Source organism: Myodes glareolus, chromosome 2 (assembly GCF_982192425.1).
Source record: "Myodes glareolus chromosome 2, mMyoGla1.1, whole genome shotgun sequence".
Classification (NCBI taxonomy): Eukaryota; Metazoa; Chordata; class Mammalia; order Rodentia; family Cricetidae; genus Myodes; species Myodes glareolus.
Window position 1 is genome coordinate 92,122,653 of NC_142027.1, and position 26,642 is coordinate 92,149,294.

At 43.6% G+C, this 26,642-nt stretch overlaps 1 protein-coding gene across 3 annotated transcripts in view; it reads right to left on the reverse strand.

Moving 5' to 3' along the window:
* Positions 1-26,642, reverse strand: part of Insr (insulin receptor) — a 134,821-nt gene that overhangs the window by 13,294 nt on the left and 94,885 nt on the right. Inside the window, exons 9-18 of one of the 3 annotated variants that reach the window (XM_085685285.2) lie at positions 25,654-25,821; positions 21,038-21,239; positions 18,545-18,580; positions 12,386-12,660; positions 11,242-11,381; positions 7,668-7,827; positions 5,944-6,043; positions 3,957-4,024; positions 1,656-1,900; positions 158-268 (exon numbers count right to left, since the gene is read on the reverse strand). In XM_085685285.2, coding sequence (XP_085541411.1) covers positions 158-268; positions 1,656-1,900; positions 3,957-4,024; positions 5,944-6,043; positions 7,668-7,827; positions 11,242-11,381; positions 12,386-12,660; positions 18,545-18,580; positions 21,038-21,239; positions 25,654-25,821 — 1,505 coding nt within the window. Of the gene's footprint in view, positions 1-157; positions 269-1,655; positions 1,901-3,956; positions 4,025-5,943; positions 6,047-7,667; positions 7,828-11,241; positions 11,382-12,385; positions 12,661-18,544; positions 18,581-21,037; positions 21,240-25,653; positions 25,822-26,642 lie in introns of all 3 variants that reach the window. The other 2 variants (XM_085685284.2, XM_085685286.2) reach the window with 2 other exon arrangements.

The window sequence follows — 26,642 nt, forward strand, 5'->3', positions numbered from 1 at the left end:
AAGTCAAAACATGGGTCGCAATTAGCTCTCTGCTTCCATCTAAATTATCTCTTGCAGGGTAAGGGGAGAGTAGCCAAGGTAACAAAGTCAAAATATGGGTTTGTATTTAGCAGGCTAGGTACACTTAAGAGCAGGTGCCCTTCTAGAGGAAGCTCACTTCGGCATCTGGGCGCAGGGAACGGAGGTGACTCTTCAGGTCTCCATGAGCCATCAATTCCATCACGACCAGTGTTGGCTGGCCTTTGGACACCACCCCAAGGAGGCGAACCTGCAGGACAAGCATGGAAGTGATTCAAAGAGCATGAAGGTGACTCAAAGAGGGTCCAGTATTATTTCAACTTGTCATGAACTCTCTGTCTAGTGCCCATAGCACACAGGCCACTCCATGCCTGGAAGCACAGCCAGCCCTAGTATGGGGAAGCAAACAGACCCACTCATGTATAGCACATCCCAGCAAATCTTACCCGCTTAATGTTCCTCAGTATATAAACCATGTTCTTACCTCCAGACCTTTGCAGTTCCTGTTCTCCTTGGCCTGTCTCCTCTCATGTACACATGGTTCAGTCTCACATCCTTTAAGATTTTACTCAAATTTACTCCACAATCCTCTTTCTCTTTTTCAGTTTTTCCTAGAACCACTCTCCCAATATGCCGTTCATATATCTATTTTGGGAACTCTCTTCCCTGCTACAGACATCTAAGAGGGAGGTCAGGAATTTGCTTCCACATCAGCAAGAGCAGGGTATTTAGAAGAAGATACATAACAATTTTTTTTTCTGAATTGAAGCATTTCATCCTGGAGGGAAGCTTCTTAAGACTAAAGAAGTAAACAAATCTTACAAGGCTTAGGAAGTAAACAATTCACAAGTCTAAGAAAGTTCCTAACAATTTACAAGATTCACAAGACTGCCACCACCACCTCTTTCCAAGGTTAAATAAATAGTAAAATCTTTAGAAAGAATAGATTCTCCATCTCTCTAGTGCCTGCAAGTTGTGCGGAAAACTGAAATTCCAGTTTTCATGAGTTATCACTTATGCTAGGGTGGGCTTTTTGGAGATGCAGAACAATGGAGATGCACATTGTTCATGCTCCTCTAAGTAAACCTACACTCTTGCAAGCTACAATAAACTCACTGGTTCATCAGCTAGAGCTCTAATGAAATCCTTTCTTTGGTTTGTCATGAATACCCTATCAGAGTAAGTTTTGTTCACCTCTCTGCAGTAGAAGTCACACAAAAGGGGACCCTAAATATGCCTTATAACAATAAATAAACATAAGGTTCAACAATAAATAAAGAGCCCACTCTGGGAACAGAAAGGGAAGGTTTATTTTGGCTTCAGGGAAAAGAAAGAATGGGAGAAGGCACAAAGGGGTGGCCTTTCATAGGGAAGGCAAGAATAGCAAAGAAATGTAATAATACAAATATCAATGGGAAAGTCTGAAAAGCAAAGCAAGATCCTAGAAAGTGACAGAACAGTTAGAGATTGATTCTAGGTAAGCTGGGAAAAGATGAAGTGGTGAAGGGAAGTGAGGCTTAAGAGGGTGAGGGTAGGCATCAGTCTACACCCAGTTTCCTGGGTGGATCTAGGGAGTGGGAGGCAGAGTTAACAAAGAGCATGAAAGGAAACCTCTGTCCCTCCCCAGCCAGACTCACCACATGATGGCAGGTGAATCCCTTCATGACTGATGCCTCGTTGAGGAACTCGATCCGTTCTCGGAGACTGGCTGACTCATTGACAGTCTTCACTGCAACACGGGTCTCTGCCTCGCCCTTGATGATATCCTTGGCATTGCCCTCATACACCATACCAAAGGATCCCTGCCCGAGCTCTCGTAGGAGGGTGATCTTCTCTCGAGGCACCTCCCACTCATCCGGCACGTACACAGAAGAAGGAAAAACTACTTTTCACTTATCTACACAGCATGCTCAGCCAGCCTCTTAAGGGCCCCCTGAGACACCCCACACACAACTTTTTCTTGAGCTATACACAAATATTCACTCATTCTGTGACTCAAGACTTTGGCTGGGCATTGGGTAAACAACTCAGAACAGGACAAGTTTCTGCCACCATCAAGGGGATGGCAGAGACTAGGGAATGAGCTATAGCTAGTTCAGCATCCTGCTTAGGAAGCACTAAGATGGTCCTGTATCCCCTTCTTTCCCATCTTGACTCCAGATCCCTGCCACCGGATGATGTCTTTTCCTGTGATGGTTAATACTCAGAGTCACCTAGGAGACAAGCCTGGGGAATGTCTATGAAGGAAGCTTTTATATAAAAATTAATTGAGGTACAAAGACTCTTTCTAAACGTGGGCAGATCATCCTGAAGGCTGGAATTCTGGACTGAATAAAAAAGGCAAAAGTGTGCTGAGCAGCAGTATTTGCCACTCTGATTCCTGACTCTGGACACAATGTGACCAGTTACAAGACTTCTGCTCCATACGGCACCCTGAAACTGTAAGGCAAAATGAAACCTTACTCCCTTATGATGCCTTTGTCAAGAATTCTGTCATTGTATTGACTAAAAACAAGTTAGACACTTCCTATTGGAGATGTCTGGCCAAGTGCCAATGGAATGGTGAAAGAAAGGGATTAGGTTAAAATAGACTGGGAGAAAAAAGTGTCTATAATGTTTAGCAATCCTTCCTAGAAAGGGATAGATTCTCTGTCGCCACCCCCTGGACTTCTTCACGGCATTCTGATTCTCTTCAGTCTGTAAGACTCAGCAAGAAGATGCCTTGTAGCCCACCTTTACTATTAGGAACCCACAGAGCAAGCTAGGGAAGGGCACCAGGCAAGAGACCACAAAGGAGGAGAGACTGAGACGCCTGCAGCTTGGCTACTCCTTGGGACCACCCAGCCTACTAACCACCACTAGTGAGTAGGGTTATCCAAGGCAACAACCTACAGGCTCAATCAATACTTTCATGCCTTGAAACTCAAACATCGATTGTGCTACATGAGGTGCTTTAAAGAAAATATGCTGTATTATAAAATCCTTGGAAAAGAGGCATGTCTTCTCTCTAGAGGCCACCCACTGTCATTAGGGACAGTTAGGACTGGTGTTGAGCATAAATGCTAAGCTCCCAACATCAGCATCAGTTTACACTCAGCTACCACCACCAGCAAATGTCTCCCTAGCACTCATCCAGCTTCTACCTGACCCATCCTATCTTCACTCGTTTACAATTTGTGTGCATGTGTATATACATTTGTGTGTGTGTGTGTGCGCTCGCGCGCGCACGCACATGCATTTATGGGTAAGTACACATGTGTACTTATACACAGGAAGGTCAGAGGCTGATGACAGAAATCTTCTTTCATCATGCTCTACCTCCTTTGCGAGCAATGAACTCTCATTAAACCTGGAGCTCACAGATTAAGCCAGGCTGACTTTCTATTGAGCCCCATGTCCCTGCTCCCCCAGTACAGGAATGACAGGTACATATCATAGCACCCAGATGTATACATGAACACTATGGGTCATACTCAGTCCTCAGGTGTGGGCAGTAACATTTTACCCACTGACCCATTTCCCAAAGTTATTATCTCCACTTCTCTTCCCTCAGTGTCCTATCACGGCTTCTAATTCCTAACTTCTTAGAAAGAATGACAAATTGCGGGGGGGGGGGGGGGGGGGGGGATCTGGCCCTGACTTTGCAACACTCCTATGGCTATGGCACAAAGTTTTTAGTTTCAAATTCCAGCCTGAAGATCCCAAGAAGGTGATATCAAGCCACTCAAGCAGGTCCAGACAACGGATCTAAATTCCATAGTAGCAGTCTCTGCAGCACGGGCAGGCAGGCATGCTCAGCACTCAAGAGGGTTTCTCCAGCTTCTTTGAGATGTTTTTTCCCTTCTCCCTGTGATGCTGGCCAACCCTCAGATATGACTTAACATTGTGGCAAAGGAAATCAAGTTCTGGATTCCAACAAAAAAGGAAGAGGTGCTCACCATCACTGGCACTGAGGTACTCAGGGTTTGAAGATGCATACAATGGTCCCATGGGCCCATCTGGCTGCCTAGAGGAAGAAAAGATAGACACACCAGCTTGAGCATCCCATGGCATTCTGGACACTAGAAATAGGCAAATACCACAAATCATGGATTCATGGTTCTACAGTTTGTCCAACTTAGAGAAAGTGAGAGACAGCAAGATCAGTTAGTGTCCAGGTTAGCCTTCATTAGTCAGCCTGACACAGCCTAGAGTCATCTAAGAGGAGAAGCTTCAATTGAGGAATTGCCTAGATCAAAGTAGTTGGTGAACATGTCTAAGAGGGTATGTTTTGTTTAATAATAATACAGGAGGACCAGCCCCCAGTCAGTGGCATTATCCCTCAGCAGGTAGTCTTGGGCTATATGAGCAAGCAAGCTGATCAGGAGTCAGGAAAACAGCAAGCAAACATTCCTCCATGGTTTCCACTTCCGAGTTTCTAAGTTTCTACTTGTGAAACACAGGCCCTGACCGTGACCTGTAAATGTAAACTAATATAAACCCTTTCTTTCCCAGATTGCTTTGGTAAGAGTGTTTTATCATAGCAACAGCAAGGAACCTCGAACCATAAAGCAGATGGAATTTCAAAGTATGTCAGCTGTGCCATGATGACATGATAAATGACACTAAAAGTTGTTCTGCCCTGTGTAAAAACTACCTGGTTTGGCAAAGGTATTGCTGGTAGTTATCAAATATGTGTGTCTCCCCTTGCCTCCCTTAATTTTTGTCTTACTCTTTAATGAAAGGAGGGGTGGACAAAATGAAGCTGATGCATACCTGTAGGTGAGTGGCACACACCTGCAAACCTAGTACTTGGGAAGCTGAGGTAGGAGGTAGGATGATCACAAGTTCAAGGCCAACCTTGGCTATAGGGCAAGACCCCCTGCCTGAGAAAAACAGATCAAAGATAGAATTGAACATCATCAGGTTAAGCAAATTAACCCAGACTCAGAAAGACAAAAACAGCTATAAATTACAGAACAGTAGGTAGGGCGCTGGGAGGAGAGAGGAAGAGGGTAACAGGGATAAAGACAAAATGATGTGTAAGTATGTGTCCATATATATGGGACATGAAAACAGAGAGGTGGAAGATTTCTGAGGAGGAAAGGGACCAGTAAGGATGAGGGAGGAGCAATGGGGGGTTACATATATATATATATATATATATATATATATATATATATATATATATATATATATATATATGGAACTATACTGATAGATATGTACAAAACCACCATAATGAGACCCATTATCCTGTAAGCTATCTGAAACAGCAAAAACAAGTAAACCAATGTTTATGCTTCATTGTGGTTTGAATAAGAAAAGATCTAACATTAAATGTGTGAACATTTGGTCCCTCTGTGCACTGATTTAGAAGGTTACAGGAGGTGGAGCCTTGATGAGGAAGTGTGTCACTGAGGATGGGTTTTGCAGTTTGCCAGCCCAGGCCCACTTTCTGTTCTCTCTTGACTTCTTGGGTCCAGATGAATTGTGAACAACTAGGCTCATACTCCTGTAGCCAGGTCTTTGCTGTCACATTGGACTGAATCTCCTACTGAAACTGTAAGACAAAATCTACTTTTCCTCCCCAAAGTTGCTGTATGTCAAGGTTTTTTATTGCAGCAACAGGAAATTAAGTAATGCATGATGGAATTATGTTTCCTCATCAGCTATAACCCTAGGCTGGCTGCAGATATTAAGATCTGGGTAAAAATCTATCAATGGAAGCATGCAGGGACAATCATTGAACTAGAGGGAATTTGTAATCAAGAGAACATCATAGTATTATACAGTAAACTTATTACCATGAGTATTGCATGTAGCACATTCCTAAGGAAACCTTATAAGAAACTTTCCTCTATCTAATTCAATATTTATGTTACTGTTTGTTTTCCCCCAGGAAAGTCGGCTGTTAGCCATTTGCCAGCACACCACCCTGCTTACCTCTTTCTCAGGAACAGATAAATACTTCCAATCACAACACTGAAGAGGAAGACAAAGATGAGGGGCCCGATGATAATTTTGGCAATATTTGATGGGACATCTACTGCAACAGAATAAGAAGGTACAAGTTTAAGATAAAATGTATTGACAGCAAAAATTACACCATTGAACACTGGTTGTTGTCATCTCAGTACCTGGTATTGGGATGGGAACTGAGGCAGGAGGATCGTGAGTTCAATACCACCCTGGACAATAAAGCAAAATCCTAGGCTATTTCCAAGCAAGACATGGTCTTTACATAAATGAACTCACAGCATGTGGGAGCCATGGCAACTGACGACTGTTAAGAGGAAGAGTCAGTTTTCTTCAGGGATACAGCCAATGAGAAGCTACTCTATTTCAATAGAGGACCCCACACCTGATACACACTGGCAACACTAAGTGGACTCAGTGTTTTTGTTGTTTTTTATAAAATTCACATGAAGTTGAAGGGGGAAAGTTTGGGAGACAGCTCAGTTAATATAGTGCTTACTTTGCAAACATGAGGACCTGAGTTAGAGTACCACATAAAAGCATGTGAAAACCTGGGTGTGCTGTTATATATTTGTATTCACAGTACTAGGGAGGCAGAGTCAGGCAGATCCCTGGGGCTTGCTGGTCTCCCAGCTCATGCTTCATCATGACTTCTGTCACCAGTTCTGTCCTGAGCAATCCCACTTTGAGCTTCCCTGTGAACTGACAGCAAACTGTCTCCTTGCACTTGCTGGCTCATAGCACATAAGATATATTTGTAAATACCGGTGGCTGAATAAAACTCGGCAAATGAATGTTGTCTGGTTACAAGCCTTGTGTCCCTGCCTCCTCTCTTCTCCTTTAAGAGAAGGGAGGCTAGAATCAGAACAAAGTACTCTAAAAAGTTATAAAACTTTTGAGTTTTAACTTCTTTTGAATTTTAATGTACTATTTAACAGTTTTATATATGTATACAATGTGTCTTTATCACACACACCCCAATGATTAATGACTTTAAAGTATATACTTTATTATTAATCAGTGTCTGTATGTGTGTGTTTGTACATGTGTACTACTTGCCCATGGAGGCCAAGAGGTCGATCTACATCAAGTATCTTCCTCTATCGAGTTCTCTCTCTCTGTCTCTCTCTCTCTCTCGGCTGGCATGTTGTTTCTTTTGTTTGTTTTTTTGAAGACAAGATCTTAGTATGTAGCCCTCACTAGCCTGAAATACACACTATGCAGACCAGGTTGGCGTGGAACTCTGTCTCTGCCTCCCTAGTGCTGTCATTTCTTCTTCTATTTCTTTTCAAGATTATAATGTAATTACATCATTTCCCACGCCCTTTCCCCCCTTCAATTCCTCCTTAAACCCTTCCTTGCTCTATACTTTATTTTTTGAGGCAGGGTTGTTCAGTGAACACAGATCTTACTGGTTGGCTAAACTGACTGGCCAGTACACCCAAGGGATCTGCCCAAGTCAGGGTTACAGTTTGTGCATAGGCATGCCCAGAATTTTGTGGGTGATGAAGATGTGAGTTGTTGGTAGAAAGGGTCAGCAAACATGTCGAGCTGGTTATATTACAGTTTTGGTAGACAAAAAATAAAAGCACCTGTCACTTCTTTCCCTCAGGGCCATTTTTAAAAATGTTCTACCATCCCTACAGCATCAAGCACATATCCAACCACTTGAGGTTGCTATGGAGACTTACAATAATCAGTCACGTAAAAATAGGTGGGTTCTGTCCAGGAGCCATTGCCTGCCAGGGAGGTAGCCCGGACTCGAACACTGTAGTTCCCTGGCGAGAGCCCTCTCAACCTGCAGCCCCGCTCCAGGGCAAAATGCTTTCTGGAGACACAGAGGTGCAGCTCCTGGAAGAAAAGAGAAGGTGGTTAGTTGAGTTTTGCACATCTGGGCACATTCCTCCCAGGTGGGGACATCATGATTAGGCTCCCACGCAGGTCAAGCAGAGAGCGTAAAAAGGAAGGCAAGAGCCTGACCCGTGAGAGGCTTTGAGAATTCATTTGCTTCTTTCTGTTTTTATTTGTGGAGGGTGGGGTTGTTGCTTTTGCTTTCTTGAGAAAGGGTCTCATGCAGCTCAAGTTGGTCTCCATAGCACAGGTGATTTGGAGGCCAGTTCTCTGTGACCTAGCCAGGTCCCCAGTCCCTCACTGGAGGATTCTCAGCAAGGGTTTACCCTGAGCCACGCCACTGCCCCTCACTCTGGTTGGAAAGCAATAATGGAGCTGTAATTTCGGGGGCAAAGAGCTTGCCTAGCATGCTCAATGCCCTGGGTTCCCTCTCGGCCCCACATAACCAGGCTGTTGCACATGCCTTTCAACAAACATAGAAAGATGGAGGTCAGAAATGCAGAAGGCCAAGGCCACCCTCTCCTATACTGGCTACATAAGAAGTTTGAGGCCAGCCCTGTCTCAAAAAAGAAAGAAGAAAAAAAAAAAGAGTTGGCATTCCTCTGAAGATTTAATTAGATCTAACATATAAACAAATTGGGAGCACACAACCCTAAGAAGTATGTACCCAGGGCTCATTAGGAGTGAGGCCAGGGACTCTAGGGAATAACTTTGTCAAGTCTATGATCACTAGACCCAAAATTCCAAAATTTTCCGAAGAGTTCCATCACAACTAAGAACTGGAATGGGAAGAGAAAATGTAAGAGCCCCTGTGCTCATCAAGTGACAATAGTAAGGAGAAAGAAATGTGCTGGACTAGGTGGCAGGAGGTAGGGGGAGAACTCAGTCCTAAGGTTCTTCCCAACTAAATGAGTCAAAAAGCAGAAAAAGACATGAGCAACTACAGAAGCCCAGGAGAGCTGCTGAGGGCACAAGGGAGGCCCATCTCTAAGGCTAGATAATCACCACAGATACCTAATGGGTAGAGCAAGGAAAGAATGCAATGGAAGATCAGGAGCATAAGTGCTCTCCGTGAACACACAAAACGTAGACATACACACAGAGAGACATACAACACACAGACACACAGGTACAAACCACAGCCACAGACAGATACACACGCAGAGTTACACACTACATTTGGGGAGACATAGAGACAGATACACCACACAAAGAACACACAACATATGTATGTTGTAAATATACACGCATATGCACAACACACACATACACAAAGAAAAATGAGCAGGGAAATTTGATCAAAAGTAAAGAAACTAGGGCTGGAGAGATGGCTCAGTAGTTTAGAGCACTTGTTGCTCTTGCAGAAGGTCTTGGTTTGGTTTTCATTGCCCATAAGGCTTACAATCACCTGTAAGTCCAGATCCAGAACATCCATGTGTCTGCACACAGGTGGCACATATTCACACTAATAACAATGACACACACACACAACCACAGTATATATGCATAAAAGTCAAACAAAAGGAAGGAAGGAAGGAAGGAAGGAAGGAAGGAAGGAAGGAAGGAAGGAAGGAAGGAAGGAAGGAAGGAAGGAAGGAAGGGGAAAAGACCAGGCTGCAGATTTGTCCTGCAGGTCATAGGGTGCTGACTCCATGTTCTGAGTCATCGTTAAAGTGCCATCTTTGGGTGCCAAAAAAAGATACAGTCCCAGGAGGAAAGGGTCCTCAGAGGAATCCTATCTGCTTATAAGGATTTATTATACACTACTAGAACTCTGAAAGTTTCATGAAGTTAGTTTTGCTATATTAAGGGCATATGGATAAACACGGCCCACCATCTGTTTTTATGAAGTTTTATAGGTACACAATAACATTTACATGGAGTTCACATTGCTTTCACAGTATAATAGCAAAGTTAAGTATGTCTAAAACTAAATTATACTTCAATCATGAAATTATATTCCCTGCCTATATAGCAGTTGTGAATTCTAATTCCAGAGGCTATGGGGAAAGAAACACCATGAGGCAGAAGAAAGCAACTTATGAATACAGAGTCAATATATATGTAAAACACGTGTGAATATGTTTGCATGTTTGCAAATCTATAAAAATTAAATAGCTTAATTCTACCTGAATACAGAGTCCAGGATGAGGGTTTAGGGCCTACAGATGGTCCACTTAGTAAAGGGCTCGCTGCAGAAACATGAGGACCCAGTTCTGACCTGCAGCACCTTGTGAAAGGTGAGTGTTCAGCTCTCGGTGGGCTTCCTGGCAGCTCAAAGGCAGCTGTAACATCACTGAGTGTCAGCTCACAGTGGGCCCACGGGTAGCTTAGATATTACTTTGGAGTCTCTAATGAATTCCTACTTTCTCTGCATGCTCACATCAAACCCCACAGTGTCTGGTGTGGCAAAGACACACATAAGAAAGTTTTAAATGATGCACTCCTGGACTGAGATGAATCTCTCTAAAGTAGAGCGAGCCCCATCCCATGATAAAGGACACAAATCTAAGCAGCCCATGAAGCAGTTTGAAGGACATAGCTAAAAATCTACACACAAATATGACGAAAAATTGGGTCAATAAGATGTCTCAGCGAGCACTTTAGCTTGAAGCAAAGTCCAGTGACCTGAGTCCAATCTCCAGGACCCACACACTGGAAGGAACAAGCTGATTCTCAAAAACTGTCCTCTGACCTCCTTAAGCAGAGCAGGCTATGGCATGGTCACATGCTTCCCTACCTCTTCATACATAATAAATTAATTTAATTTTTTTAAATTTAAGTGATAAAAGAAATAAAAGAGTCTCAATTGGCATTTCTGTCCATCTTTCTGGAAAGATGGTCATTAGGGTTTTGAACTCTAATAAGACAGCATCTGATGTGAGAAGCAATGGGTAATTGAGAAACTTAGTTCCTGCCCAGTATTGTATACCAATTTCCAAAAACTAAAACATTCCAATCTGGAAGGAAGTTCTTTAAGACTCAGAAAGTTCTAAAGGGAGGCTCTGAAAGGCTCAGGAAGTCCACACCTCACAAGTCTGAGGAGGTCACTGAAACTTCTGGGACCCACAAGGCCTCACCTTCCCTGAGGTTAAGCAGCAGAACTGCTGAGGAGAGGAGACTCTTGACTGGGAGGGTTCTCTGCAAAGTCCTGCAGAGAGCTCCAGGGTTCCAGTTTTCATGAGTTATCATCCACACTGGGTGGTGGGCTTTTGGTGACGCATCTGCCTTTGAATTATCCCCATGACCATAAGTAAGCCCTTATCCATGCCACTCTAAATAACTCCCAATAAAAAGTCACTGGCTCACCAAGTTGGACACCGGTCACACCCTTACTTTGGTCTGTCACTGGTCCCTATTGTTCACATTTCCCCTGGAATAGTTCCATACAACACCAAGATCTGGAATCCTTACCTCATCACCATATCGCCGATAGCTCACTTCATACAGCACAATCAGACCATTGGGCTCCTTTGGCTCTTGCCACATTAAGTGTACAACATTGTTCTCAAAGATTTCGTGGGTCACAGGGCCAACGATGTCATCTGCCTTAGCTATGAGAAGCAATTAAAAGCTCAGATATTAACTCTTGAATTGAAATTCATCCCTGCCACCAGGGTCTCAACAGCTGAGGGACCTGGTTGTAATTTTCCCACACTTTATTTTCTTCAGCAGAAAATAATATAAAACTCATAGAGTGAGAAGATAGCTCAGTCAATAAAACCCAAGTTCAATCCCCAGAACCCACACAAAAGAGCTGGAACATAGTGTTCTGGAATCCAGTGTTGAAAAGATAGACAGGCTGATCCCCGGAACACACTGGCCAGACAGACAGACCTAATCAAGAACCAGACCCATGAGAGATCCTAAGTGGATGGCACCTAAAAAAAGATGACCATGGGTGATTTTTGGCTTCACCACACCTAGGCACACGCATGGACACACACAGAGAAAAGATTAGGATACAGTGTGTGACGTTTAGTATTTATTGCCAACCTGACAGGATCTAGAATCAAATGAAAGATGGGTATCTGAGCTTGTCTGTGGGGGTTATCTCTATGTGTTTAAGCGAGTTGGAGAGACCCACTTTGAGTAGCACCATTCCCTGCTCGGGATATAGACTGTATAAATGGAGAAAGGGAACTGAACACCAGCATGCATGTGCTGTTCTCTTCTTCTATGAATGTAATGGGACCGACTGCACCAAGCTCCTTCTGCACTGATGTCGCAGGCACAGTGAAATATACCTTGAACTGTGAGCTAAAATAAATCCTTTCTCCTTTAAGCAGCTTTCTCAGGACTTTTATCAAAACTATAGGAAAAGAAACCAAGACACAAGTCCCAACCACTCAGGAAACACCTGAGTAGGCAGGAGGACTCCTTAAGACCAGGAGTTCAATGCCAACCTCGGTAACAGAGGAAGAGGTTCATCTTGGAACAAAAGCAATAGAGAACACATTTAGAAAACATTCACACTATGCAGAGAGTAGAGGGCTGGTCTGTGGCCCAGTGGATCTCCAACCCTGTAAATTGTAAACCCAGAGGAAAGCAAGCCCACCTTCAGGCATGGTCCGGGCACTGACGTAGGCAGCCACACTGCACCTCTCTTCTGGGGAGTCTTGGTTGCATGCCTGCAGCTCAATGCGATAGCCAGTGAAGTGTCTCAGGCCAGAGATGACAAGTGACTCCTTGTTCACCACTTTCTCAAAGGGCCTGTGTTCCTCCTGACTCGTAGGTGCAATGGTGTAGGAAGTATTAGGAAACTCTGGAAGTGTAGGCATGGTGGCTGTCACATTCCCCACCTCTTCAAGGGATCTTCGCTTTCGAGATGGCCTGTGGGAAGAGAGCATGTGTGGGGGTCATGACATCACCATCTTAAAATAAAATTATACTGAGGAAAGCAATGCTTAATTAACTAAAAAGAGACGAGTGGAGGGGAGGTGCAGAGGACACAGACTGATTTCCATATAGATGTCTTTGTCAGAAACACTGGCTATGCAGGCACACCCACCCTGAGTGTTCTTGACTCTAGGGCTACCCCTAAGTTCTCCTCAACACACTTGATTGAAGGTTTCCAATTTCCTGAAGAATGGTCCATAAGAGGCAGAGTAAGTAAGATTTGGAAAGATGTAGAAGTGTAGCTATTGGGGCAGGGGTGTCAAGGCACAGTCTATAGCCCCACATAATCAGTCTGTGATGCTCATGTACACATATGCATGTGTATGCTCATGTGTGTGCAGCTTCACAAGGAGGCCAGAGGACAACCTCGAGTGTTGTTCCTCAAGTGCTGCACACCTTGGTTTTGTTTGTTTGTTTGTTTGTTTTAAAGCAGTCTCTCTTGTTGACCTCTACCTCACAGAGTAGGCTAGGATGACTGGTCAACAAGACCCAGGGAACCACTCGCTTCACTACCCCAGCACTGGGATTACAAATTGAGTCACCATGCTGGGCCTTGTTTTAAAGACCTGTTTCTATTTCTAAGTCTTTGTATATGTGTGTGGGTTTTTGCATGTGAGTACAGAGACCCTCAGAGTCCAGAAGAGGTCATCAGATTCCCTAGAGCAGGAGTTACAGGCAGATGTGGGTCACTTCATGTGGGTGCTGGAAACTGAGCTCAGGTCCTCTGCAAGAGCAGTAAGCATTTTAAATCACTGAGCTTACAGGATTTGTTTTTTGTCTTTGTTTGTTTGTTTGTTTGTTTTTACTCAATTCTTCATGCTGGCAAGGCAAGTATTTCACTAACTGATCCATCATCCCAGGCCCTACATTGTCATTCAAACATGCGTTGTTAATAGAGAGCACTGTGAAACTTGAGAGATGAAGGATCAATCCTTGGTAATGAAATTCTATCACTGGGGTTAGAGCAAGAAAAAGAAAGAACCATTAAGTGGGCAGATGCCCCTGCCCTTAAAGAGACACAGAAAATAAATACTGAGAGATGACACATTAAAAACTGCAGAAAGTATATGCAGAAATGTAAATTCTTCATAACTCCCACGGCCCACTGCTCCCTCTGCACAATTACTTTTGCTTATAAGCCATGGGAGCGTGATGATGATCCAGCCAGCAGCTCACTACACCTGCTAGAGGGAAACAACCCCTGAGTACTTTCCTAAAGCATGAGGTTAAGAGAGCTTCCTGAACTTCCAGAGGACTTGAGTTAGTTTCCCAGCACCCAAATCAGGCCTCTTGCAACAGCTCCACAAAGTCCCACACCCTCTTCTGGCCTCCACAGACACCTGCACACACATGGCATATGCTCACAGATACACAGAAATAAAAAATAAACTCTTTTTAAAAGTCTTAAGAAGAAGATTTCTGTTTGGGTATGGCTTTATCCTCAGTTAAAATTAGGATTTTCTCTTCTCAACTACAAATGGTGTGTATGCAGTTTTTATCTATCTAACATATATATGTATACATATATATTAATTATTTCATATATGAGTACTGTATTTACATCATTTCCACCAACTCCTCCCATGTCATCCACTCCCTCTCAGAACCTTTTTCTTCTCTAATCATCATTCACACACACATAATATACATACACATATATAAAACCTATGTCAAATTTATTAACACATACATAGATTATATAAATGTATATGTATATGTGCATGCACCCACATACACACATATCTTATGGAGTCCGTTTAGTGTTGCTCATACATACATGTATCTAGGGCTGATAACCAGGAACTGCATAACCTATCAGGGGCTCACCCGGGATAAACTATCTCTCTGGCCCCAGCACATGACCTTGCTGAAAATTCATTGGCTACAAAAGATCACTTAATTCATGATCCGTCCTTCACTTAACCATTTTCCTATTTTTCAAAGAAGGGTATCCCCAAGGTACAGTTCATTGATATGGTACATGCTTAGCTTACATGAGACCTTAGGTTTGATCCACAAAGAAAGGAAAAGAACATTCCTATTCTTCCCTCACTATAGTTTTGATTACTGTGTTGTCCTACTATTTTCCAAAGCAGATCCTGGGAAGAAACTATGGCTAGGTTGAAAGAACTCTGAGCCTGTGGAAACCTGTGTGCCTGACGATACTGCACACTGGACATGTTACTGCCTGCAGCCTCACCCACCACCGTGACTCTGGACTTTGGAATAACATTAGAAAGCTGAGGGTTAAAAGCTGGGTTTTGTTGTTTTCCAAAATTTTCAACCTGAGACATTACAAATATGGCACCAGATAGTGGAGTGGTCAGCCCTCACTGAGACATTTACACTCCCCACAGACTCAGCCTTCACTGGGTCATTTACACTCTCTCCACAAAGGCCCAGGGAGCATCATGGAAAGGAAGACTTAGCCCAAGATTGCCTTGACTCCCAGCAACACTTCTATATCAGCATCTCACTTGAGATAATTGGATCTAAAGCCACAAACTCAAGTCAGAACATATTGTCCATCCCTCATTATGCACAATAGCCTTCTTAAGTGAAAAAAGAAAACAGCTTATTTATTAAGCCTCAATTAGACCCATTCATTTTAATGAGTCTGAGAGAATTTCTATACAGTCACAACTGAACCTGGCAAAATAACCAGAATCCTCATGCCTCACAACTAACACTGGGGGAGTCATATCTGAACATCTGAAGACCATGTGCACTCATCAAACACGTCAATGGGTAGAGAATGCATTTTGTTCTATTGAAATTTTTATTTTATTTTTAATGTTTATTATTATATTATTTTGTGGGGGGCATTTTTCACTTGTAGTCAGAACTCTTAAATACAGAGTCATCACTCCAACTCCTGCAGTTTTTAAAACTGAAGATCTATAGCAGCTTTACTTTGGATAAGCCTACAAGCTGCATGTTGGCCTTTTCTAGCAAAAAGGAAAAGGTTTTGTGTTTATTTAATTTTTGAAGTGTTGGGAATTAAACTTTACTTTTGAAGTATTGGGTACTGAGTCTTGTTTTATCTTCTTTTAATGAGTTTTAATTTTGCAGTGCTGGATACGGAGCCCTTTACTGAGTTGCATTTACTGTTTTACTTTGTTTTTGCAGTGCCGTGGGTTCAGCCATTCCTCTACTTTCCATTTAATCTCATTTCTGCAGTGAGAAAGACTGAACCTATTACTTTATGCATTCATGTATTTATTTACTTTGGTTTTTTGAGTCAGGGTGTCTCTGTATAGCCCTGACTGTCCTAGAATTCACACTGTAGACAAGGCTGACCTCGAACTCAAAGATCCTCCTGCCTCTGCCTCCTGAGTGCTGAGATTAAAGACATGTACAGCCAACACCTGGCTAATTACTATATTTTGCAGTATCCAATATCGAATTCTTGTTTTTCCTTTCTTTATTTTTATTTTATCTTATTTTTAGAGTATTGAAGGTTGAACTCAAGGCCAGACACATGCTATACAAGTAATCTGCCAGTGCACCAAAACCTTCCTGCTCAATGAAGTATTTTAAATAGATCTAACAGATAATTAGAGGTTTCTCAAAAAGATATCTGCAATTGCTCACCAACTGCAGTACAGTGTGAGAACAGTTTTTTAAAGATTTAGTTTCACTAGTTTAACGGGAGGGCATACATGCACTATAGTGTCCACAGAGACCAGAAGAAGGCAAGAGGTTCCCTAGATCTGCAGGTGCTGGTGGTTGTGAGCCATATGGGTGCTGGGAACTAAACCCCAAACCTATGCAAGGACAGCAAGTGCTCTTAGTCACTGAGCCATCTCTCTGACCCCAACATAATTTTTATATACACTAGAAAACCAACACTTTTGTGTGGGTTTACTTAAATGCTACATTGCCTTGAATGTTTTACCCACAAGATCTCTAAGGTACTCCAGCATCCCAACAGGATACTATAAAAATAAAATAAAGGGCTGAGAAGATGGCTCAGTGGTTAGTAGCACTGGCTGCTATTGCAGAGACAGTTCAGTTCCCAGTATCTACATGGCAGCTCACAACTGTCCATAACTCCTGTTCCAGAGAATCTGATGTCCACTTTTGGCATCTCCTGGCACCAGGCAGTTACATGGTGCACAGATGTACACGAGGGCAAAATATCTAACCATGTTAAAATAAAAATAAGTAAATCCTCAAACGTTACATCAAGTGAAAAGCCACTGTGTCGATGAATGACTTCTGACAAAGAGTATCAACTGAGCCCTCTACTCCATTCAGAAACATGACTTCATTATTCAGCAATCCCACACTAGACCAGTGACCTCAACCAGAGAATGCTGCCATCACTACTTTGGAAAGCTGAGATGTTCCTTCTGTGGAGTAGGGTGAGTTCAGGAATTCTCCTCAGCATCGTACCACGTCCAGAATGCTCCTCACCCCACTAAGTAATCTATCCCCAAATATCAATTGGGGATAAGATGAGAAATTCAGCATAGGGTGTAAGCCACAAAATTCATGAGCTTCACTGACAACAGATTATATTTCAATTGGCCGCTAGAGGTCAGATCTAGCCTGAAAATAGAGAGAGACAGACAGTGCTAGAAATTCTTGCCTGCTACTGTGAACAAGGTCACAGCCTCAGCTGGAGAAACCATCACTGGGGAAAAGCTAGTGATGCCTTTTTCTGAACCATCATGTCATCAAACGGCCTTCTAAGAGCTTGTTTAGCTCTTCACTGATTGGTGCTGTTCTCAGCCGTGGTGAGAGAAGCTTCTCGTTGCAGTGAGCAGTGAGCAGTGTAATCTCTCATCACTGTGCCTGACTGCTCAGCTGGAACTAGCTGGGACATTAGATCAGCCCTACCCCAAAGTCTCCGCAGTGAAAAACCTGTTTAAGAGTCAAACAGTGGGGAATATTGTCCTTTGGACACGACATGACCATTGTGCACACAAACCCACATCAGCTATGGTTACAAGACCTACACAAGATCAAGCCAGTTAAAAATTCCAACATGGGATTGGGGCCCTGTCTGAGGAATTACTGTCAGTTGATGGCTACTGGGGAAGGAGAGTCCTTTGGAGTTGGACCAGTGGTAAGTCGACATACATCAAAGAAAGGCCCCAGACTTGTTCATAAAGGATAGCACTAATTGAATTCAGAGGGTTAAAAAAATAAAAAAAAAATATGTATTTTATTAAATCTTTCAAAGCAGCCCCTACCTGTCTCTCCAGACTTGCTTTGTGCTCCAACAAGAGCTAACAATGTCTCATCTTCCTGTCTGTCTGTCTGCATTTGTCCCTTAATGGCCTCCCTATGACTACTGTCCCTCAATTTCCTGCTGAAATTCAGCAACATTATATTTCTTTGATCAGTCACCTTTTTTGGTCATATTGCATTATCTAGAGACCCAGAGAAATGGTCATTAGGAAGGATGAGATTGGGTTTAATAAAATGTAGAATTCCCTACCACCTGAAGCTGGAACTTCAAGCCTCAGACAGGGTTCTGAGTGTGTGCCCAGCTACTTGTAGTCAGATATTTAGTGAGCAAATGCATGGAGGAAAAATGATTCATTGGGGAAGGACCCAGGAAGTGTGCTCTTGAGTGCATATTTTAGGAAGAGTGTGTTAGTTAAAAATTTTCCCCACATTCATGCCCAGATTCCATTTCCCAGTGAAGGCATTTAATCGGAGAATTTGTGAAGCATCCAGTCTTAAGAGCTGCAGTTCACCACATGCAAAATAAGAAAAGCCCCAGAAATCCCTGATTTTGGGCTTAGCACCACACACTGCCTGAACAGCGACAGGGCCATGTGGATGTCCCACAGCTGAGTCATACCTAGTGTCCTCGGCACCACTGCCTGCAGAGGGTTTTCTGTGAAAACAAAATTCATTGCTTTGAGGACAGACAGAATTTCAACCAAGGGACTGTTTGACTCTGACACCCCTGTAGCCGTACTCCCTCCAAGAAAGAACACTGTTATGTCTGGGATGTGGTTTGACTCTGTTCCCCAAGGGTCACCTACTGGAGATTTGGTCCTTGGAGTGGTAATAAGAGGTAGTAGCAGAAAAGGAGTAATGGAAGAGGAATAGCAGAAGCTCTTTACCTAGTCTATACAGCTCCTCCCTAGTCTATACAGCTCCTCCCTAGTCTATACAGCTCCTCCCTAGTCTATACAGCTCCTCCCTAGTCTATACAGCTTCCCATCTCATAATAGATACCCATCCCACTCTGATGTCATCTTTTTTGATATATCACCAAAGCTGCCCAGACCCAAAACTGCGAGCTAAATCAATCTTTTTTTCTTCATAGTGTGTCCAATCTCGGCTATTTCATTTTAGTAACAGAAAGAAGACTAACACGAGTTCTGCCATCATTGGCCAGTGGAAAAGGTTTATCTATATTTTACCTGAAGTGCAGGGAATCCAGGAAAAGTGAGAGAAAATGACTTCAGAATTCCCATGAATGTCATATATGACTATATCTAGCCATAAGCAATTCAGCCATTTCCCCAAATCCAGCATCATTTAAGTCCTTACTGTTTAACTGTTGGGGGGGGGGGGGGTGTGCTCGCGCACGCAGGTCACCTTCTGAAACAGAGACTCACTGGTCTGGAATTCGAAGAGTTGGTTGAGATGGCTAGCCAATCAAGCCCCAAGCATCCTATGCTATGGGATACCTTCTTAGCTATGGGCTTACTAGCAAGTGCCACCACAGCTGGCTCTTTTAATGCGAGTTTTAGGAGTGGAGCTCAGATTCCCATGGCAGCATAGCAAGAGCTTTACTGGCTGAACCCCCTCTCCAGCTCAGCATTTTGGACTCAGTTATGGCAGAAGATACTATAAAGAAAGAAAAATTGAAAATAATGGTTCTGGAGATGAAACTACTCAAGGGAAATATGAGTGGATATTAGAAAGACTAGAACTTTGTTCAGTCCCAGCATGGACTTTCTAGAGCTTTGATATGCTCTGGAAATGGAAAATTCCATCTAATTTGGAAGACGGGTGGGCAGGGGAAAAATTTGATGAAGAATTTGAGGGAAGGCGACAAGGATGGAAAAGTACAAAGAAGCTCAGCAGCAGGCACACTCAAAGCTCATGTTCGTGGAAACATCTGGAAGTTTCCAGAAGTATTCCTGGCTGTCATATCTGGGATAAGAGATACTACTAGAATTGAGCAGCTGCAGACTAAGAATGCTGGTCAGCACGCTTCTGCCCAGGAAGGGTCCCATCACACAGAGTAGCCTGGATCCAAGTATGCAAAGTTATGGTTGAGAGTCATTCAGGCATACAACCTTAAAATACAAGGAACAATTACAACAAGCCCAGGGAATCCATGAGACATACATTCTTGGATTCAACCAACTAAGAATCAAAACTATTTGTGACCTGCCCAGCAAGATGCACCCACTAATGCAACAGTGGCGTGAGCATTACATGTAAGAGTAGAGAGCCCAAGCGGACAGCTTCCAGAATCCCTAACTATAAACAGCTCCACCATTCTGTAAGACACAGGCATGGGATGGGCCTAGATCCATGCATGTCTGCTGCTGTTTTCACTTCAAATCAAGAACAAGAAAAGGAATAAACTTGTAACCCACAGGTGTATTTGTGTGCATGCACACACACATACATATATAAGTGCACATGTGACCCACAGGCATATTTGTAAGTGTGCATACATATGTGTAGACACACACATGACCCACAGGTATATTTGTCTGTGTGCACACATGTGTACAAGTACACATGTAACCTAGAGGCATACATGTGTATACACACATACCCACAGACATATTTATATGTATGTATACACATGTGTACCCGCACATGTGACCCACAGGTATATTTGCGTGTGAAAATGTGTGTGTGAAAGTGAACATGTGTGAGCAGCTGGGTGTGCATGTGAAGCCAGAGAATAACCTTGGCAGTAGTTTCTCAGATGCTGTGCACTTTGTTTTTTAAGACAATCTCTCGTTGACCCAGACACTACTAGTTAGACTAGTCTGACTGGCAGTAAGGCCCAGGAATCACCCTGTCTCTGCTGCCCCAGTGCTGAGAATATAAGCATACACCTGGCTTTTTATGTGTGTCTGGGGATAAAACTTATTCCTTGTGCTTTTAAAGCAAATATTTTCCTAACTGGATCATCTCCCCAACTAACAAGTTTGTTTCTTCCCTCCAACCACAAGAACAAGATTGAACATAGGTTCCAATCACCTCCCCACACACAGTCTCTGGAGCTCACTTCGCCTCATTTCCTAAGCAATGGCACCCTCTCCAACACCAAGCTGAAAGACAGAAAGAAAGCCAGCACATGCTAAGTTCTGACCTGGGGACAAAAACCACATTATGCAGGTAATCCTCAAAGGTCTTCCTGAATGAAGACTCCTCCAGCTCCTTCAGGATCTGAGAGTCGGTCTTGGGGCAGGAGCAGCATTCGCTGGCTGAGTCGTCATACTCGCTCTGATTATGCTTCTGAGAATCGTCAGACTCAAAAGGTGGAGACCAGGTCCGTGAGGGGAGCTTCAGCCCTGGGGAGAGACAGAGCAGAGGGCTCAATCTCCACCAGAACACACACACACACACACACTGAGGTCAGAGGTCCATCTTGGGTGTCATTCCTTAGGCCACAGCCACAGCCCTTCATTGGGGACTCTAGGCAAGCACTCTCTCACAAGCCATGTTTCCAGACCTTTTCTCACTGAGACAGGGCTTCACTATGTTATCCAGTCTGACACTGAACTCACTCTGTACCCTAGATTGACCTGGTTTCTCATTCTTGCATTCTCATCCTCCCAAAGGGTCAAATTATAGTCTTATAACACCAGTTCTGGAGTTATTGTGTGTGCTTGTGTGCATTCTGTGTGTATATGTTTGTGTTACCTGTATCTATGTACTCTCACCTATGTGGGTGAGTACAAATGCCAAAGGTTGATATTAAGTATCTTCTACAACCATTTTTTCATCTTTTTATTGTTATTATTAACTTAATTTTATGGGGGAGCAGAACAAGCCAAAGTACACATGTGGAAATCAGAGGACAACTTTCAGGAATCTATTTTCCTCTTCTACCATGTGGATTCCAGGGATTAAAGTTAGTCTGTAAGACTTGGCAGCAAGTACCTTTACTTCCTGATACATCTGCCAGCCCTCCACCTTACTTACTGAGACAGTCTCCTACTAAACTTGGGCTTCATACGTGCTAGGCTGGCTGGCCAGCACACTCCAGAGGTATGCCTGTCTCTGCCTCCCCAGTGTGATGGTTACAGATGCACACCACCACCCCAGCTTTCTTCTACATGGGTGTTGGGGACCCAAACTAAGACCCTTGTATTTGTACAGCAAGCCTGTTCTCCAGCATCATTTCCTTAGGCCCAAATTTACAATTAAAAAAAAAAAAGTTGGTGATACTAATAGAAAGTTATTACTGCTGATTTATTTACACTACTGAAAGTATGATTAAATAAACATAAAATGTTACCATTTAACCTTGTGTTGGTATTTAGTAAGAGAAACTGTACGTTTACAGTGTGGCACAATCATTGCCTCTACCCGCTTCCAGAACTCTCTCATCTTACCAAACTGAAGCTCTGTCCTCATTCAACACTGACTTTCCATTTCCTCCTAAACTGGTCTCCATACTCTGCCTTCAATCATATAAATTTGACTTATAGTTAGACCTCCCTGTGAGTATAAGATCTTGTGGGGTGGTGAAATGACTCCAAGGATAAAGTGGCTGCCATGTAAGCCTGCGGACCTGAGTTCAATCCCTAGCGTCCACATAAAAACCAGACACAATAACACTTGTCTTACTCCCCAGTGCCAGGAAAGTAGAGACAGGAGGATCCTGGAACTCGCTGACGAGCCAATCTAGCCAAATTGGTGAGCACTGAGTTCAGTGATAGACCCTGCCTCAAAAAACAAGGTGGAAAGTCACAAAGCAAACATCCAGCATCAACCTCAAACACAGCCCTATGCACGTTTCCAGCAGAGTGTAAATCTGTGCATGTGAACACTGGGGAGATGGCTCAGTCCAAACACATGAGTAGAAATGTGTATGCATGCATAAACACACATGTGCAAATAAATTCTATGATGATCAAATATCAAACCATTTTTAAACAGTCCTGTTGTATTCATGGATTTAAAGTGGTTTTATGTTCGTTCTGAGACAGGGTCTCATATAGCCCTGAATGGCCTCAAACTTGCTATGTAGGTAGTGATGATGTTAAAAGCCTAATCTCACTGCCTCCACTTCCCAAATGATACAGTTACAGGCCTGTGCTACCACACTGGGTCTGTGTGGTGCTGGGAATGGACATGGAATTTCTTGCATGCTAGGAAGCCCTCTACCAGCCAAGCTATACCCTCAGCCCCTGTAATCACAAGTTTCCATTTACAGAATGAAAGTTTGCTGCAGTTAGCTTGGCACTGTAGAGAACACCTGTCATCAAAGCACTTGAGTTTGAGGCCAACCTGGGTCACATGAAACCTTGTTTAAAAACAAACAACAAAAACAAAATCAAACTTTTTCTAAAAGTTAGTGGGTTTTTTAAACAAGATAAAACAAGCAATCAAAGTCTTGGCATTGCTGGAAGCATGGGTAGCAGGTGGTTTTGTACACTCAAATGCAGAGCCGACAGGTCACAGCTGAGCCCAGGACTGGGCTTGCTCTCAAGTTATATAAAGTATGCAAGGAGATAAATCAACTTGCTGAACCTGGCCCAGATGGGCATGATGTCACAGGCATGCATATAGCACATGATCTTAGAGCTGGGACTGTTCCCAGGAATCATCTGGCCTCCACCCCTTCTCCACAAAAGGAGACAGACTACTTGCTGCGTGACTTAGCCAAAACCAGACACCAGGCCAGGGGTGGATCTGAGCACAGACCTCAGCCACACCTCTCCAACAGCCCCCTTGGCCTGCTTCTGCAAGGTCACAGGCCAGCTAAAAAGGAATCAAAGACAAAGTCACAACTAAATGAACAGCAAATTTTCACCTTCTCAGACCTGATGGTGGATTGCGGCAGTTTGTTTTGTTTCAATACATTTAGTGTGGTGTGTGTGTGCGTGCATGCCATTGTGGGAGGGGAGGGTCAGATTATAACTTTTGGCCCTGAGTACCCTCTTTGCACCATGTCGGTCTTAGGGATCACTGAGGTCATCAGGCTTGGCAGCAAGCACCTCTATCCACTGAGGCACCCTGCTGCCCCACCTGCCAGGTTTCTTTTTTCAATAACCCACTTTTAGTTATTGTGAAATACACAACACAGTGACCATGCAAGGCAACTCCAGAACAGTTGCTATAGCTGCTACTTCAGAACCCTGTTCACTAGGCTTCTCCACTGTGCTTGTGCACACACACGTACACCTCAGGCTCTACAACCAGTGGTGAAAAGATTTTGAATGTTTCTATCACACGGAAATAGCGAAGACATTCACTACTCAGATTTGCTTATTACATATTTTATGTATGTCTATGCACCGTGTGGCTCACGGCTGAAAGAAGCATTGGATGTATTTCACCTTTATATCTCGTCCTTGTTTGTGCTGCAGTCCCGCAGACCGCACCCAGGACTTTGGACACTATGGGAAAGTGTTCATCACACAGCCCTAGATTTGGATTTTTGGCAGCCTCTAAAGTGTGAATCCACGTGCAATGTCTAAAACTATGTGATTACACTGGGGAGATGTCGAGTGTGGGTCTGTGTGCAATGTCTAAAATGTGTGTGTACACTGGGGAGATGTCGAGTGTGGGTCTGTGTGCAATGTCTAAAATGCGTGTATGCACTGGGGAGATGGTGAATGTGAATCCATGTGAAATGTCTAAAGATCTGTGTGTATACTGGGGAGATGGCAAAGGCAGGGGCCCAAGCCTGATCCCCAAAACCCATGTAAAAAGCTGGTTGTGGTGGGGTACATTTATAGTACATTTGTAATCCCAGTGCTGGGGAGATGGAGAAAGGCAAATTCTTGGGGGTCACTCACTAGCCAGAATAGCCAGTTTAGTAAGCACAGGCTAGTGAAAGATCCTGTGTCAAATAAAAATAAAAATCCACAAGGCGAGGGCTGGGCTGTAGCTCGGAGGCAGAGTACTTGCCTAGTAAGTATGAGGCCCTGGGTTCAGTGCACAGTACCGAAATCTTAAAAATAGAAGGGGTAGAAAGATGACTGAACAGGTAAGAAAGCTTGCCCCTATACCTCTTGTGCTTGATTCCTGGTGCCCACATGGCTGGCAAGACAACAGATTCCTGCAAACTGACCGCTGACCACTGACCTCCTCACACACGTCTGCCCACACAGAAAGACTAGGTAAATCAGTAAATGGAATAAAAGTATTTTTAATTCAAAAAAAATATGGGCTGGGGATGTATTTCTGTTGGTGTAATGTTAGCACCCATGCAGTCCTGTGTTTGATTTTCTGGCCCCGCATAAACTCAACATGGTAGTACAGTCCTGTAGCCCCAGCACTTGGAAAGTAGAGGCAGGAAGGGCAAAAATCCAATGTCCTCCTCAGCTATAGTAAGTTTAAGTTCAGTAAGTAAGCTATAGTAAGTTTAAGTTCAGTGGTCTTTATGAGACGTTGTCTCAAAAAAAAATAAGCAAAAAAAGTTTAAAAATAAGGTATACAGCATTCTTGGACATACATCCAAAGTTGTTCTTTGAGCTCTACACATACATGCACACATGACCTGTACACACACACATACACACATACACATAAACACAAAGTGCGTCTTATGTGAGAAAGAATGGAATATTAGCAAGTGTGCACATGCACGTGTGTGTGTGTTTGTGTGTGTGTGTGTGTGTGTGTGTGTATGTGTGTGTGTGTGTATAAGCACACGTGCTTGAGCAGGTACCCTGGGAAACAGGAAAGGAAACCTGTGTCCCCATAAGAGAGTCAAGATACAGCAACCCCATGAAAGTTGCCTGTGCTCACCTTTGAGACAATAATCCAACTCGAACAGCTCGCTGTCCTCTGCCTGCCTCTCCCAGTAGACCAAGTAGTGTGTGATGTTGCCATTGGGGTCGGAGGGGGGCTTCCACTTTAAGATAATCTGGGATGAGGAATTAGAAACCGATATAGGGTCCAGGGGGACAGAAGGATCTGCAAAGGAGAAAAGAAACGATTTACCATGAAGGAGAGTAGGTAAGTTGTTGGGTGTATCTAAGCCGGGGATTGTGGTCCATCTGAAACCACAGCTATGTCAGTAAGAGTTACTTAACATCAGAGAAAAGTAGGCACAGTTAAATGCTTTCCCAGCCCAGGCAGAAATGACTGTCCATTCACACTGTGGATTATGTGTCCACCATGTGTCATTTACTGCACAGACCAGCTCGGTCAGGTGCCAAAGCCCTTGCTGTTGTGGACACTAGGAAGATGCTCCTGGGGCCAAAGACAATCGAGGGAAGAGATGAATTCTGGTTAACAGGGGCATGAAATCAAACCCAGTCACCTAATGCACTTGAAACCATCAAACTGAATCTGTTTTTGAGACAGGCTTTTATGTAGCCCAGTCTAGTCTCAAACTTAATAAGGTAGCCAAGGATGTACTTCAACTCCTGTTCCTCCTACCTACCTCATGCATGCTTGGATGAGAGACATGCACCCCAATACCTGGTTTATATGGTTGTGGCGATCTAACCTAGGACTTCATACAAGCAAGGCAAGCACTCTACCAAGCCAGCCACATACCCAGCCCCAGATGGTGTTATTCAGATGTCAAGCACCAGCCTTCAAAACACAACCAAAACTCTCCCTTTGAAGAACAGTGGTACCTGAGGCTAGGTAGATGACTCAGTGGTGATGCACTTGCCACAGAAGCATAAGAACAGTTCAGATCCCCAGCAACCACATAAAGCCAAGTAGTAATGGCTATAGCACCCTACCTATAAACCCAGCAGCCAGAGACAGAGGGTCAGCAACCT